General features: G+C 37.0%; 2 protein-coding genes across 3 annotated transcripts in view; one reads left to right on the top strand and one right to left on the bottom strand.

Annotated features, from left to right (window-relative positions):
• Positions 1-288: 288 nt before the first annotated feature.
• On the top strand, positions 289-5338 carry LOC139694755 (protein GVQW3-like). 2 transcript variants are annotated; one of them, XM_071593261.1, is made up of 4 exons: positions 289-365; positions 2759-3862; positions 4906-4968; positions 5143-5338. In XM_071593261.1, exons 2-3 carry the CDS (start codon positions 3083-3085, stop codon positions 4954-4956), a joined length of 831 nt encoding a protein of 276 aa, XP_071449362.1. In that variant the 5' UTR covers positions 289-365; positions 2759-3082; the 3' UTR covers positions 4957-4968; positions 5143-5338. The 2 variants fall into 2 exon arrangements, with proteins under 2 accessions (XP_071449362.1, XP_071449361.1); XM_071593260.1 differs by lacking the exons at positions 4906-4968; positions 5143-5338 and having other exon boundaries at positions 2759-4880.
• A 218-nt stretch (positions 5339-5556) lies between these two features.
• LOC139694738 (dynein axonemal heavy chain 3-like) overlaps positions 5557-15570 on the bottom strand; it is a 146853-nt gene continuing 136839 nt past the window's right edge. Inside the window, exons 58-61 of the mRNA XM_071593238.1 lie at positions 13094-13302; positions 12297-12507; positions 11835-11948; positions 5557-5739 (exon numbers count right to left, since the gene is read on the bottom strand). Coding sequence (XP_071449339.1) covers positions 5557-5739; positions 11835-11948; positions 12297-12507; positions 13094-13302 — 717 coding nt within the window. The remainder of the gene's footprint in view (positions 5740-11834; positions 11949-12296; positions 12508-13093; positions 13303-15570) is intronic.

Genomic DNA, 15570 nt, shown 5'->3' with positions numbered 1-15570 from the left:
ATATTTTCCCCTCTCCACGAACCTTTCAAAAGGTATAATTTTCCAATGTTTTTCCTTCGGGAATGAATCCTATGATGTGATTCTCTTAAATTTATTCAATAATATATAAACGAACTCGTTTAAATGATTGGGAACAAACTTCCAACATCTGAGACTTATTTTTGTACATAATGGGGTTATCGAGAAAATTGCGTGTGAGGTTATTCGATGGAACAGTCACTATCCCCACTCAAGCCGAGCGCGGGATCCTATAAGCAAGAAACGTATGACGTCACTTCCGCCCTTCCAGACAAAGTTACTTCCACTTGCTCGCCGAAGCAGTTAGGCCTTGTTTGGAATTGGTGTTGTATGGAATCGTTAATAAGGTAAGCTGATTATCCCCTTCGATTAAGCAATATGGTTAATGCGAATGTATGCTGGCCTTGTTACTTGTATTAAGTCATTGTTAATACAAGAAACGAAGGTGGTGTTAACTCTTGGCCGTGAATATGCAAGGTCCATTAGACGAAATTGAATTCATTATAGCGTACAGGATAAATCCCCTATTTGTTTAAATTCAATGGTCATTTTGAAATTCACGTTTCCTGAAAGAGCATGGTAATTTCACTTGTGGGTCCACGATGATATCCTGTTAATACCTGGGTTTGACATTTCGTCTTGTCTTGAAATTGCAATTTTCGTTTCCAATTGCCCCAATATATCCGCGATATAAATTTCAATGATGAATTATTACTAAGGTTTCATGTAAATTCTGTATATAAGATGTTTCGGTGGAAACATTTTTCTTTGTGTTTTAAGGTCGGCGTTCAGCGAATTCTTAAAATCCGGGCTTTATACTGTTTTGGTGTGGGTCCCCAGTCCGTCTAGCTATTATTCGAAGCTGTGGTGATGCCTTAAATCTGGAGATAGTTATATTTTGTTTTTCTAGTGTCGAGGACATGACTACCATTGAACATAGTCGAAGTAATCGTCCACCGTATGTCACATTAGCAAGTCGCTGGAGATTTACATTAATCTAAAGGCGCGTTGTTAAGTTTCCTTTGAAACTAGCGAAAACCGCCGCTTAATCCATTTTATATTATTCGTATACAAGTAAAGAGGTCGATACTTCCGGGGCCAAAATTCAGCGATGAAATATTCCGCCGAAAAGTCATTTAATATTGATTTCGTTTGAAATCTTTCCGTCGACATATTTTTGGTTTGAAATACTTTGGTTAATCGCCCACGGAAAAATTGGGTTCTATTGTTAGTCCAGAAAATGTTAACCCATTTTAATTTCAAAAGAAATATATTTTCGGCAATTTATACCTTCACTTACGTGGGTTTCAGAGAGTATCAGTCTGTTATTTTTAAGAAAATATATTTCTGCATTTTATTGATTTTAGGTTTTTACCAAGTACTTGTATATATTTTATAGCTGCTATTAATTCTGTGCGGTGGTACATTTTTCCTGTTTCAACATCTACCTGTATGTGAATTACAGGGGTTAAGTATCAATGGGGAAAGACGGTGTTAACTGTTATCCACGGAGGCCGGTACCTTATTTGATCCAATAGTAAAATGATACGGGGAATTGTATGCTGGAAGTTTTTCCAATGAATGCCAAGGCATGTGTTTTTAGTTATCTTTCTAAATTCAATTTCCCATGTAAGTTCCTCAGCTTGGAGTTTTCAACGAGAGTTGCGTTGAAGATGCAGGGAATGTTGGCATGGGATGCGCCTATTTCCCAGAACTGAAAGGTTACAAATGTGGGACTAAATATTGTCCAAACTGTGCATTGATCAATTTTGATTTATGTTCAATTCAATTCTTTCGGGTAAAATCCTTCACACTGTCGTTGCCGGTACATATTCATTAAATTTTCATAAATTAGGGTCTTCTTCATGGAAAAAACCCGGAATACTCATTAAATGGGTTGAAAGTCTTTACTTTTAATGTTAAATTTTATTTTATATTCCCTGACATTATTCTTTGGGTCGTATTTCACTAGCGAAATATTCTCGTTAAGCATGCATTTAATGGTTAGATGTGGTAAAGTGTGATTGCTAGTACTTTTACTCACTTAAAACAGTATTATTATGTGCTGCATCCGCATTTTTGCGAACTTTATCCTATGGAGATGACCGATACAAATCTCATACATAGCTGAAGTGTAAAGGTTCCAGTTGTAGCACCACTAAATGTATTCGTATAAGTATCAATGGTTGTATGCCCATAAAGCTTCATTTCCGCTGGTTTGATTAGATTTTTAGGAGGAAATTTTCAGCAATGATTGATACCTTAAATATGAAAAACATTAAGGGGGGAGTTTTTTTTATTTAATGACCCAGGCCAAATCATGATTCGGTTTTTTTTCCAACTTGGGCTGTCTTTTCTTGGGTACTGAATATTTCAGGATTCAAGAAATAATGAAAAATCTCATTTTCCACAGCTTTTTTCATCACGATCGGTTTCATCTTATGACCTCATGTTGACATGTCGATTAAACCAGTGGTACTGAAATAAAAATCCAGGGAAAGGTTACAGTTTTTCATATTCTCGTAATAATGGATTTCTATCAAGTTGTGAATGAAACTATCGAACTCTTAGGATTTAGAAGGTATTTCATAAGTCCCGGAATTGTATTTTACAAAATTACCATGATTAGGATTATTGAAATTGAATCACTGTGATTTTTTCCTAGGATATCTGATGTTTTTTTTAAATTCACCGAAATGGAATATAAGGCTTTAGAATAAATCAATGCTCTCTTTTACAGGATTACCAGAGCAGCAGAATCTCATCTTGGAAAATTAGTTATCCAATTTATATAAATTCTTCAGACCTTGAAACGGGAATGATTCTGGGTAGCATTTAAATCATTAAAATGGACCTTTCCTTGGAAGATGTACTTAGTTTCTTAATTATGTCATGTGCCAAGAAAGAGCATAGTAGGTCTAGACACTAGTTTAATATGATACAAGGCGCAGGTTCAGTGGTGGGGGGCTTGACCTTAAACCAGCGCCAATCGCCTGCGATCGTAGGTTCAAGATAGATCGTGTTTTTAGTGGACCTCTTTCGAGGGACTCGGTGCAAGTGCAAAATGCAGCGAACCATTGAACAGCGGTACGCTATCAAATTTTGTGTTGGCCTGGGGCATTCGGGTACGGAGACGTTAGGCTTGATTCGAGAAGTGTTCAAGGATGAAAGCATGTCACAAACCGCCGTTTTTAAGTGGCACAAGCTCTTCAAAGATGGCCGAGAGAGTGTGGACGACGAGCCGCGGGCTGGGCGGCCGTCGACGTCAAGAACCGACGACAACGTGCAACGTGTGCGTGAAGTGCTGAATTCAGACAGTCGGTTAAGTGTGCGCATGATCGCAGATCGTATAGGCATTGATAAGATGACAGTGCACACCATAATCACAGAAAATTTGGCGATGCGTAAGATCTGCGCTAAACTCGTTCCGAAGGCCTTGTCATATGACCAAAAGCAGAGTCGGGCGTCTGCTTGCGAAGACCTTCTGCAACGCGTTGAAGAAGACCCCGACTTTTTGGACAACGTTATCACTGGCGGCGAAAGTTGGATATCCGAATATGATCCGGAAACTAAGCGGCAAAGTTCCGAAAGCCTCACAGCGGCATCATCTCGTCCAAAAAAGGCTCGAATCAACAAATCCAGAGTGAAAGCCATGCTCATCGTTTTCTTCGACTCCAAGGGGGTGGTCCACTACGAATTTGTACCAGAGGAGCAGGCGGTGAATGGTGCTTTTTACCTAGAAGTGCTAAAAAGACTGAAGGGAAAGGTCAGCCGGGTGAGGCAATCCATTGCTGGAAATTGGAAATTGCATCACGACAATACACCCAGCCACACCTGTTCCAAGGTAACCGACTACCTTACAAAAAATGCCATTGCGACGATTCCCCAACCCCTTTACAGTCCGGACTTGGCACCGGCATGTTATTTCCTATTCCCCAAAGTGAAATCCTCCCTCAAAGGACATCACCATGGAACCCTAAGTGCCGTTGAAGAAGCTTGCATGCGTACCCTTAAGGATCTTCCGGAATCTGCCTACCACGGAGCCTATGAGTCATGGAAAAGTCGCTGGAAAAAGTGTGTTGATGCTCAAGGGATGTACTTTGATGAATTGTACCTGTAGCTATATCAGTAATAAATTATTTTCCAAAATATTTCCTGATAATTTTGATACTAACCTTGTATTCCTAAGATTCACCTATTTGATAATTTTTTTCGGAACAATACTTTTGGTATGGTGGTTGGTACATATTTCATATCAATTTGGTAACTGACTATCTCATTCGTGCCAGTTTATCTTGAAATATACTATTGTCCTAAGACATTTTACATTCTTATAGATTCCATTTTATAAGGGCTTTTACTTTCAATTCAGGGTCTGAATGAAGCGCAGTCATGTCAGTGCCTTTCTACTGCTACATTTATCCTCACCATATTTGAGAATTATTCATAATAGAAAAGCAGTAGTCATGCCTGATCCATTCATTGTTTGCTTCCTTGTTTTAACTTATGTTGAGAAAAGGTTTTCTAATGTGCCAACATTGCAGCTAAATTAAATCATTGGATTTGATCTACATAGATATTGAATTAATGCATGAAATGCCATTGGATGGCATGGGAAGAATGCTTGGACTGCTAATTCCTGATGTGATTTCGTTTAAAATAAGATTTTCCCTTCCCAGATAACATTGTGTTACATGGCTCAGCAAAGTAAATTCTCTTACTTTGAGTATATTGAAAAGGATACATTTAACTGAAATGTGTGATGATGTTTGTTGACAAATGATATTCATGATTGTTAACTTCCTTGGATGTCTGATATTTAAACCAAAAGTAAGATTTTGACTCTTAGATATATAGCACAGATACTGAAAACCCTTAACATTTCAGAAATTGTGTATGGAGCTAAGCTGTTGGCCGTTGTTCAGTGGATGGCACTAGAAGAGGTCAAATGTAAGTGTAAATATCGTTTCCTGTTATTTTGAGTTAAACATTGTGATGAATTTTTACCTGTGTGAAAATAATGATCCATAATCTTCCTTGGATGTCTGATATCTTCCTCTTATATGTAATAAGTGCATATTCATTTTATATCAAAACTAAGACAATTTGTAATATTTATTTCAGTGAATGGTGGAGCGAATCTGGTCAGTGTCTCTTAAGTAGGCTCTTATTATTAAAGTAGAATGTATTATTTCTTGACCTAATATTTGATCAATTTGTATTTGGAAACTCTTTCTGCCTGCTGTTAGCAGGTTTTCATGCAATTCAATCACCACAATATCTTGTTTTTTTGCATGTATGTTTTGCAATCATTAATAAAGCCAATGGCAGAGTGATATGCTATTTTACTTTGTAAATCCTTGGCATTCCCTATATTTCAATACATTGAATATGTAAATGCAGTGGACAGTTAATCAGTTTTCATCAGATTTTGATATCACTGCCTTACAGTCTTGCGGACAGTGAATGGAATGAAGTATAAATCTTGCACAAAAAATCACATAATTTAGATATACATAGTTAATAATTTATTATACATTAATTATCTGACTGACACAAGCATGCAACTCCACGATTAATCCAATGATTTTGATGTCTTTTAGTTGGAAATGTAATGTACATCACGAAGTTAGTTGAATGCCCAGTTGTAGACAAGGTTCCACGTCTTGCACTAGTTTTGTAAACTGGGCACTCATAGCAATTTTCAAGGATGATGTTCACCTGCATAGAAAAAATTTTCATCAATAGGAGCAATGCAGGTGCTTTACCAATTTAGCAAATATCAGGGTATATTTACAATGGATACACCATGAAATTAATGGACACAATTTACAGGATAAACAGATACAGCCATGAAGGATACGAGTATATACTGCACTAAACCCAAAGGAAATAACTGAGTGGCATGGACTCCCTTTTCTTGTGGAAATATTGCTTAGAATCAAACGCTTGCTCTCATTGTGATGACTGCATGCCATGTACATTGGGCAAACTGGGAAAATATTTACAATCACAACCAGAGAACACTTTTCCTGCTCCTTAAGCAACAAATACACTTTTATATTTGCTTAACACTTGTTGACACACAACCACCACAATGTTTTCCATGATTTCTCTAGTATTCTAGCCCCTTCAAGTGTTTGAATGAGTAATGCATGATTTACGCTATTAAGAGCTTTAGTTCAGTCATATAATATTCCAATTGTGAGGAACCTTCATCTGGAACGATGTAAATATTGCTCAGTAGCTGGAAACAGACATAGTGAACTTAGCTGTACCAAACTCATGTTAAGAATCATTTTAATGAACTGATTTTCTGTTCAAAAACTTGAGGATTAATGGAAGGCATGAAAGTTGGATGGTAGTCATCTGCATTGTGTCAATTCTCATTTGTACTGGAATCGCAAGAGCCTGTTGGAGAATACTTGGGAAGCAACCTTGGTCAAAAGACGCATTGATGATGCCAAATAATAGTTATGCAATAAATTGAGCTACTGCTTTTACTGCTGGTTCAGGGACTCTAAACCACTTTTTTCATATGAAACCATAACTATATTATTTCAACATATCCATTAGGAACCTTACTTGGATGTAATGCTGCAAATTTTGAATGCCTGTAGGATGCTCAGCAACAAGGAGATAGAGCGATATTAGAACTGAATTTTTAGATAATATTTTGGGGTTCTTGCATGTTCTTTAACATAGAGGACAATTAAGGCCAGGTTTTCTATCATAAAGTTTTGTATGATCACTTCCCTGATGCTAATCTGTGTTTTTTGATGTAGCTGCAAAATAGTTCTCTGCTGAAAGTCTTCCAATCAACTACATCCATCTCTTCTTGAATTGTTAGGCCATTCTCTTATACTTTTTTTTTTAAGTTAGCATTATGAAACTTTAACTAATTATATATATGTGCGTGTGTGTATATATACGAGGGTCATCCGGAAAGTAGTACCCGTTCGTGAAATAAAGACACAAAAGTAAATATTAACAAACATAAAAAATTTTATTTGAAAGAGGATACTTTAAACTACTTCTCAACATAATCTCCAAGCAAATTAAGGCATTTGTCATAACGTGTGACAAGTTTCTGTATTCCTGCTGCATAGTCCTTCGCCGCCAGCTCATTGAGATACGCGAGGGACCCATCTTGCACAAATTTTTACATAATGCAGATGGTGTTTAACAATTTCATGAACAATTGTTCGAGAAACATTGGGAAAATGCTCACAGATGTCATCAATTGTGACGCGCCGATCGTTCCTCACGAATTCGTCAACTGAGCTCACCAGTTGGTCTGTAATGACAGACGGTCTCCCCGAACGCTCATCGTCGTGTGTGTTCCCCCTCCCCATGTTGAAGTTGCGACACCACCGCCGAACAGACGACTCGTCCATTACATTGTCTCCATACACCTCCTTTAATTGGCGATGAATATCACATGGGCGAACGTTTCTTGCATTGAGGAATTTAATCACTGCCCTCACTTCACAACTGGCGGCGTTCTCAATTTTTTTAAACATTGTAAACAATCACAGAAACAACACAGGCAATGCTAGCGTCACGCAACTTGGCTCAGAGAAGGCAGACAAGCCACTGAAGCTATCTGACCTCGTCCAGCGGCTACTCGCGTCGTCAGCACTTCATGCGGCACGAACGGGTACTACTTTCCGGATGACCCTCGTATGTATATATATATATGTGTATATATATGTATTTGTATGTATATGTATATATATATGTGTATGTGTGTGTGTATATATATATATATATATATATATGTAATAATGGGACGGCACAATAGAACACAAATAAAATAGTAACATTTAAAAGGACACTCACGCGGTAAAATGTTTGAGCTTTCAGCCTTCTCCGAGGCCTTCTTCAAGGAAGACATCAAGTAACAGTATATATATATATACATGTATATATATATATATATATGTATGTGTGTATAATATCTTCGAAATGGAGCGCTCTTCGGCAACGCACAAATATATAAAAACACAGATGTAGATTTTTAGAATATAGAGACACAAAGGAAGGACACTCACAATTTGTTATTTGATGTTTCGACAGCACGGCTGTCGTCTTCAGAATGGCGTTCTCGGGGAAGAGCGGAGAGGATGTGCGGGGGAGAGGTGGGGGAAGGAGAGGTAAAGGGACCAATAGGAAATGAACAAGGGGGTGGGGGGGATATGTAGGCAGCCAATTGATGCATTCAGTGGGCTTGGTTCAGCCCGGGCGGTCGAAACGGAGAAGCAGTCGTCTTTGGACGACTGCTCCGTTTCAGTGATTGAAATCATTCCCAAATCTGCGAGTATAATAGAGGTGAGAACCCGCGAGATGGCGCATATCTGGGTGGCCCAATCATTCAAACCACCCGGGCTGAACCAAGCCCACTGAATGCATCAATTGGCTGCCTACATATCCCCCCCACCCCCTTGTTCATTTCCTATTGGTCCCTTTACCTCTCCTTCACCCACCTCTCCCCCGTACCTCCTCTCCGCTCTTCCCCGAGAACGCCATTCTGAAGACGACAGCCGTGCTGTCGAAACGTCAAATAACAAATTGTGAGTGTCCTTTCTTTGTGTCTCTATATTCTAAAAATCTACATCTGTGTTTTTATATATATGTATGTATGTATGTAGGTGGATATAATATATATATGTATATGTATGTATGTGTGTGTGTGTGTGTGTGAAGGAGTTCCACCATATTATGCCTGAAACTGTGCCATTTATTCAAAAAGACATTAGAGTTGCCATTAGTGCTGCAGGCTGGGTTAACTTCTCCCTCTGACTTCTGTGCAAGTTGTAAATGGAACTAATATAAGGAGACCTGTACAAACAGCTTTTTTTATTTGTGTGTTGGGAATGATGAGTCTAAATCTGAATATCTTCACCCATGTGATCTGAGAAATCAATGTGAAGTGTTTCCATGAAATTTAATTTGAGATATCAGTAATGATTAAGTCTGATGATGTAGCTGACTGGGTTGAAATCCAGGCTGGATCTTAAATAGCAAAGTGAAGCCCTAGATCTGCCACCATACTCAAAATTCTGTATGCTGATTTATGTTTAAATCCGCACATATCAGTATTTTAACCCATCTTTTTGCAATAGATTTTTTCACTGCAGCACTAAGTGTTGCCAAAAATAAATGAAACAATCTACTGATTGAATGATGCATGCAGAATCATGCAGTTTCAAAACATGGAGCTTTTAAGTTGGCAGGACAACATACGAAATCTTTGTCAATGCTCATTTTGTTATACAGCACAGAGAAGTCAATATATGATTAAACACACCTTAACACTCCTCCACATTCGAATTTGGCCCTGCAATATTTTGAGATGAGGCTGAAGACTAGCAGTCTTGGGCTTTACTAGGTGGAATTCCTTCATGATGAAGATGGAGAGAAAATACTTCGCTATTCCACATGAAATTTTTATTTCATGCAACAATGGTTTTAATGTGCATCATCATCAGGTTTACCTTTCATCAAAAGTGTTCTCCTTATATTGGATGGCTCAGAGGGGGGGAAAGGTATGGGAAGAGAGGTGGGGGGGGTGGTGTAGGCGCTTATTCAGCGTCCAGTGGGTTGCTTGTGACCCACTATTGGCGTATGCCCTTGAGAAATTTAGGAGGAAGACCCTTGCCATTCCTCCATCCAAAATTTCTTAAAATACACCTAAAACCTTGCCTCACTAACCCTTTCCCCACCCTAACCACAGGTAGCAGAGGGGGACCAGCGACCATCCCTTATCAGGACACCGGCCACTGTGGGTCACAAACAACTCCTCCCCAGCTCGCTACTACAGAGTGGTTGAATAAGCACCCACATTATCCCCCCCGCATCTCCCCCCAAGCCTTCCTCCCCCCTCTGAGCCATCCTCCGCTAGGAAATCATTTTTGATGGTCGTCACCTGATGATGACACACAGCATCAAAACCATGCTCATGTGAAATAAATATTTTATATGGAAGATGCTGAATCCCTCTAAACAAAGAACTAGAATTTCTTCATTTGGCAGCCAGTGCTTACTTCTTGGAACAATAATACAATTTCAATCTTGAGAAATTAATTCTAGGGAATGAGTCTTACCCTCAAAAAAATACAAAGAAAATAAGGACAAAAAAAAAAAAAAAAAAAACACACCCCTGCTCATTGGATTCAAGCAGATATGTGTTCAAATTAGCCATAAATTACCCATGAACTGTAAGTGCCAATGACCACAATGGTCTTAAAGTAAAAGTTGAGGGGTCTTTAGTTTCTAAGTGCTTCTTTTCTATTCACAAATTTCTGGAAAATTACTTCAGCGTGTTCTAGAAAATTTGTTCTTAGTGTTCGTGAATATGTTCTAGTTTATACCCATTATCTAATATGCCATATGCCTGAACTATTTTGGTAAGTAATTATTAATATTACTTGCAGGAAAATGTTTGCATGGTAGTGGACACTGTCATTTCAAGATATGCTTACTTTACCCACTTGTTATCAAGGAGTATTAAAATGTCTGTGGACACCAGAAGTGCAATTGTATCATGGTACATCATGCCTTCCTTAAACATAAAATTACTACTTATGGGTATTAAAGCCTTTTACAATACTTTTCATCAGTCTTACAGCCAAATTGAATAGTTTAAAGAATGTTATGCCAACATTTGGCCACATTGTGTTATTTAGGTAAGAATGTTGTATGCTTATACCTTGATGAATTCACAATATAAAAAAATAGCAATTTATCGAACAAGTGAACTTACCAAAATTATTCACCATAAGATTTCATCACTTTAAAAGTTTCACGAAACATTTTACCTAGTATATACCTATTTCTTTAACCAAAAATTCGCTCATTTGATTCCCCAGAAATCTTTCTGCTCATATTCATTTATAAATGCTTACTTTCTCATGGAGAAATGCTCATTTATGTACACCAAGGTACTTTCATCATTGCAATGAAAAAAATACAGATTTCGCCTGCATTAAAAGTGTCCTTTGATAATAAATCCTAAGTAATTTGGGTAAGGTAGAAGAAGTTCACTCTGATCTCACATGATGGAAAACATTTCAGGGCTTGCAGAAACACAAATACTATTCCATGTCTCACCTTGAACCTCTTCAACCATTCAGGATTGAATTACAATCAATTCAAAACCCGGAAGTCCTTGGCCATTGACAAGAAGAAATCAGAGCAACCTAGGCTTCCGTCTGTTTACATCGAACAATCAGTTCCACACGCAAATACTCGTGTTTGCTATAAGTAGAAAATCTTGGTCCTGTTTGTAGTTGCTTTACTTGAGCCAAGGTGTTAATTTTTTACTATTTTTTTATAATTACTGGCTGGGTTGAATATGGTATACCAAATGGTGACCAGATGCCAGATTTGGCTTTAATACTGGATTAATTGCAACTTATAGAAGCTGAATTTTCACTTTAAAGTGAAGTTAATACAATCCAGCAGTAGTATGTGAATGTTGTTTCTATCATAGAAATAGGTATGGATATTATAAATATTGCTCATTTAAAAATCAAAATTTGATAGATGTGGATTGACTAGCAGTCAACATGCTTGAAAGCCTCACAACTAGTACCACAAGTAATTCTCATTAAATACCAATCACCATCAGAAACTGCAATCAGCCTGAATAAAGAATTGAATTCTGAAGTGAAGACATCAAAGTCCAAGCCCTATCTACTACTAAGTTAGAGACCCCTTCATTTCTCTTATAGGTGAAAAATAAAAGTTACTCCCAATGCTACAAGTGTATAACAGAATTTCATGGCTGGATTTTTTAAGCACCTAATTCATACCTTTAACTCAGGTTTCAACCATATTACTGGAACAGAATCATACAAGGTTTTGGGTAGTGATTCTTGCAATTCTCTTGTATCTCTGTCCCACCTGGCTCCTTCTAAAAATAAACCCTATGAGAAAAATTGAAAAAATAAAAAACCGAGTGTAAAAAGTATGCATAGAAAACCATGCTATACTATCAATATCGATTTATATTATTATTGACATCATTAGCATAAAGATTAGGCTTCATTGGAATTGTAAAAAATTGCCGATGGAGATAATTCAAATTCTCATTTTCATCCAGAATATCAATTTTATACTTTACCTCGATGTAAGCATCATATATGCTTGCCTTAAGCTGCATGAAACAAGGAGATTTCTATTATTTATAACTTACATTAGCAAAATATGTTTGGGGAAAATACAGTGTGTATTTAACACACTGGATTTCTCCCAACATTATGAACAAAATTTACCTTGCAGTATTCACCATTTTCAGGGTTGCTCTCGGCATCTGTTTCTATATTTGTGATTTCAAAATCAAATGCTAAATGATCAATCGGGATCTTTAGTTTTCTCGCATAATTCTGCATCACACCAGTCAGGAATGATTGAGTGAAATAAAATCCTGAGATCCAAAACACTACTGGAGAACCAACATTTATCCATTTCTGAAAAAATGCCAGCCTAGAAAAGGTTAAAATATCAGTTACATATTCAGATTTCATGATGTAAACTCGAAAAATTTAGAAATGTACAGTAGTATGTAAAATAATAAAAGATGGGCTTCATTCTAATCTAGAGATATATTTGTCAAGGACAGAACAATCACAGAATATGAAACATCACTGATTTAGATTTTACGCTCATTGAGAAGGAGGTAGTGATGAAGGAAGCAGTAAGAATTTTCTTCCCATAAATCCTCATACTTTCCTCTTAATAGAATAAACAGCCAATAAATGACAGCTTCAGGTGTAAGATGGTGGAAATCCTTCATGATGAAAGAAGAAACTTTGCTTTTACTCATAGAATTTTTTTTTAAATTACGACCTAGGTTTCGTTACAGCTTAAAATCTTCAGGCCATCTAACATGACTGGAAGATGTTACGCTGCAACGAAACCTAGTTCATAATTAAAATAATAGTTAACAAGTAAAAAAATTCTACATGGAAAAGCAAAGTGTCTTCTTTCATCATAATATACAACTACTTATAATTATTGTACCTTTACATTATTTTATATATATTTATATTTTATATCTTGTCGACCTCACCTTGCTAAAAGATCAGCAACGTATCCACCAAGTGGCCTCAAAGATGGGTAAGATTTACTAGCCCATGTAACTGGGACTTTACCAACCAGGAGACTGTTGTTGACTTCCTCCAGCTCAGATGACATGACAACACTCCCTTTGATTGCTCGCTGAACATTTGCCAAAGTCACTCGAATTTCCTTAGTCAATCGATTGAATCTTACCAACTCCTAAAATGTCATCTTTATTTATAATTAGATGATTAAATAACACTAATATTTAAAAAATATTAGTGACACAAAACAATACATTGTATACATATTTATTTAAATTTTACTTGAACACCAAGTCACTAGTGTAAGCCTCAAGTGATTCATTGATGGAGTAAAAATGTTTGGTGGATAACCAATAACTCAGTTTGAATTTTAATGCTGAAATGTTGCTTCTCTATGCAGAAGAAGCTGGTGGGTTATTCAATAATGTAATATCCACGCATTCCACAGAGACTGGTCAAAACCTAATCAAAATTTGATATATTTTGCTTACGTCTGTTTCTGTTTCATCATTATGTGCGTTAGATCTTGTCAAGAGAATAATATTTTCTTTTGCATCACATTAGATAAAATAACTATGTAAACTGTAGACTATCATAATATGAAATTGGCTATGTACATTCTTTTGCAGTGATATCTAGAATCTGCATTATAGATTCAGACAGCTTTCTTTTGTAGGAGGAGAATAGACTTAACATCAAAAGAATTTCCCCATAGTTTCAATTTGTGTACCGATGGCAGTGGAAGGGTGGATGGTATTGTCCTGATGATATCTCCCAGCCAGGTTCCTCTCTCATAAATTCTGCAAATTATCCCATGAAAACATTTCCATTCACTTATCCCTCAGTCATAATGCAGTTCTGCAGGAATATTAACTATCTCCAGAACCTTATTTAATTTTCATTCCCTTAATGCCCTTTCTATTTTGCAATCAAGCATGCTTGAACCTAAACTATCCTCATCTATGTCATAGTCTCCTTTCATTTCTGCACTTGCTGGTGTAATATGTTAATCATATAGATCCCTTTATGCATTATTTCCATCTCTCTTGCATCTTTCCGGGGTTAATGAATGATTATCCTGACATATCTTAAATAGTGTGCTTGGATTTTCCCTGCTGTATAGGCCTTTTATCATTCTGTACAGTATAACCATTTCACCCGTCTTCTGTAAACTCTTTATATCTTCACACCAGATCCTATCTAACACTTCTGCTAGCAAAAATATTTCCTTGACTGGGATTTAAACCATAGATCTTTCGGCTTGCAGTGCAGGGGTTTCATGCAACCAAGAGGCCCTATTCTTTGGCCAGGAGATGGCGTTAGTTAGATGTTTAATTTACCAAAGGAGAAATGGATGATGGCATAAGAGGTAAAGTAGGTAAGGCAATCATACAGCGTCATAAAGGATAGGAACAGTGCATTCCGTAGCATACATAGCCAGAAGAAGGAGATGAGCTACATTGGCCAAATACACATTCAAACATGAAAACCCACCATATGGCGAACAGCCTTTCCTACCCTTAATGACGTTGCATGATTGCTTTACGTACTGTCCTTTCCACTTGTGTCATCTATTTCTTCTTTGGTGGGTGAAACAGCTTCCTACCATCATCTACCAGAGTTAGGACTCCTGCTTGCATAAACTCCCCGCAGATTTCAGAGTAAATTAAGTTTCCTCGATAGCTCGAGTGGTTAGAGCATAGGCCTGGCAAGTCAAAAGATCCATGACTCAAGGCCTGGTTGAGAAAATATTTTTACACTTGTGATCTGCTCCATTCCACCTTCCACCCCTCTCTTCTGTGTTCTATCCCTTTTCCAAATATCTATTTCTATGTGAATTATTACATACATACAAGTATATATACATATGTATATATATATATGTACAAGTATATATATATATATTGTAAATGAGTATTTGTTTGCCGTTTGGTGGGATTTTATGTTTGAATGTGTGTATGTATATATATATATATATATATATATATATATATATATATATATATATATATATATATATATATATATATATAGTACATTAAACAGTAACAAACAATATAGAAACAAATATATATATATATATATATATATATATATATATATAATACACAGTAACACACAATATAGAAACACAAAAAAAGAACACTCACGTATTTTCTTGATATTTCGACGGAAACAATCCGTCTTCCTCTGAAGATATAGAAGTAATGACTGCTGGAATTGTTGAGGTGAGGGGTGCGAGAGAAAGGGAAGGGGGCCAGGGGAAGGGGAGAACGGGAGGCGAAGGAGGGGTGAAAGGAATGGTTGGGGAGAGGAAAGGGAGAGGGAAGGGGTGGAATTGACACAAAATCGGAAAATAGATCAACATGCTCACCGCAACTATTGCAACATACGAGACTCATGTTTCAACCTACAAAGTATTGATAAAGACCACGTAAGTCAA

The sequence above is a fragment of the Hetaerina americana genome, unplaced genomic scaffold (genome assembly GCF_022747635.1).
Source record: "Hetaerina americana unplaced genomic scaffold, ioHetAmer1.1.p SCAF_54, whole genome shotgun sequence".
Taxonomy (NCBI): domain Eukaryota; kingdom Metazoa; phylum Arthropoda; class Insecta; order Odonata; family Calopterygidae; genus Hetaerina; species Hetaerina americana.
This window is presented reverse-complemented; position numbering and strand designations above follow the sequence as displayed.

Bases quoted from the DNA above. Each gene is read 5' to 3' on its own strand.
- LOC139694755 (XM_071593260.1), top strand. From the start codon at position 3,083: ATGCAGCGAACCATTGAACAGCGGTACGCTATCAAATTTTGTGTTGGC.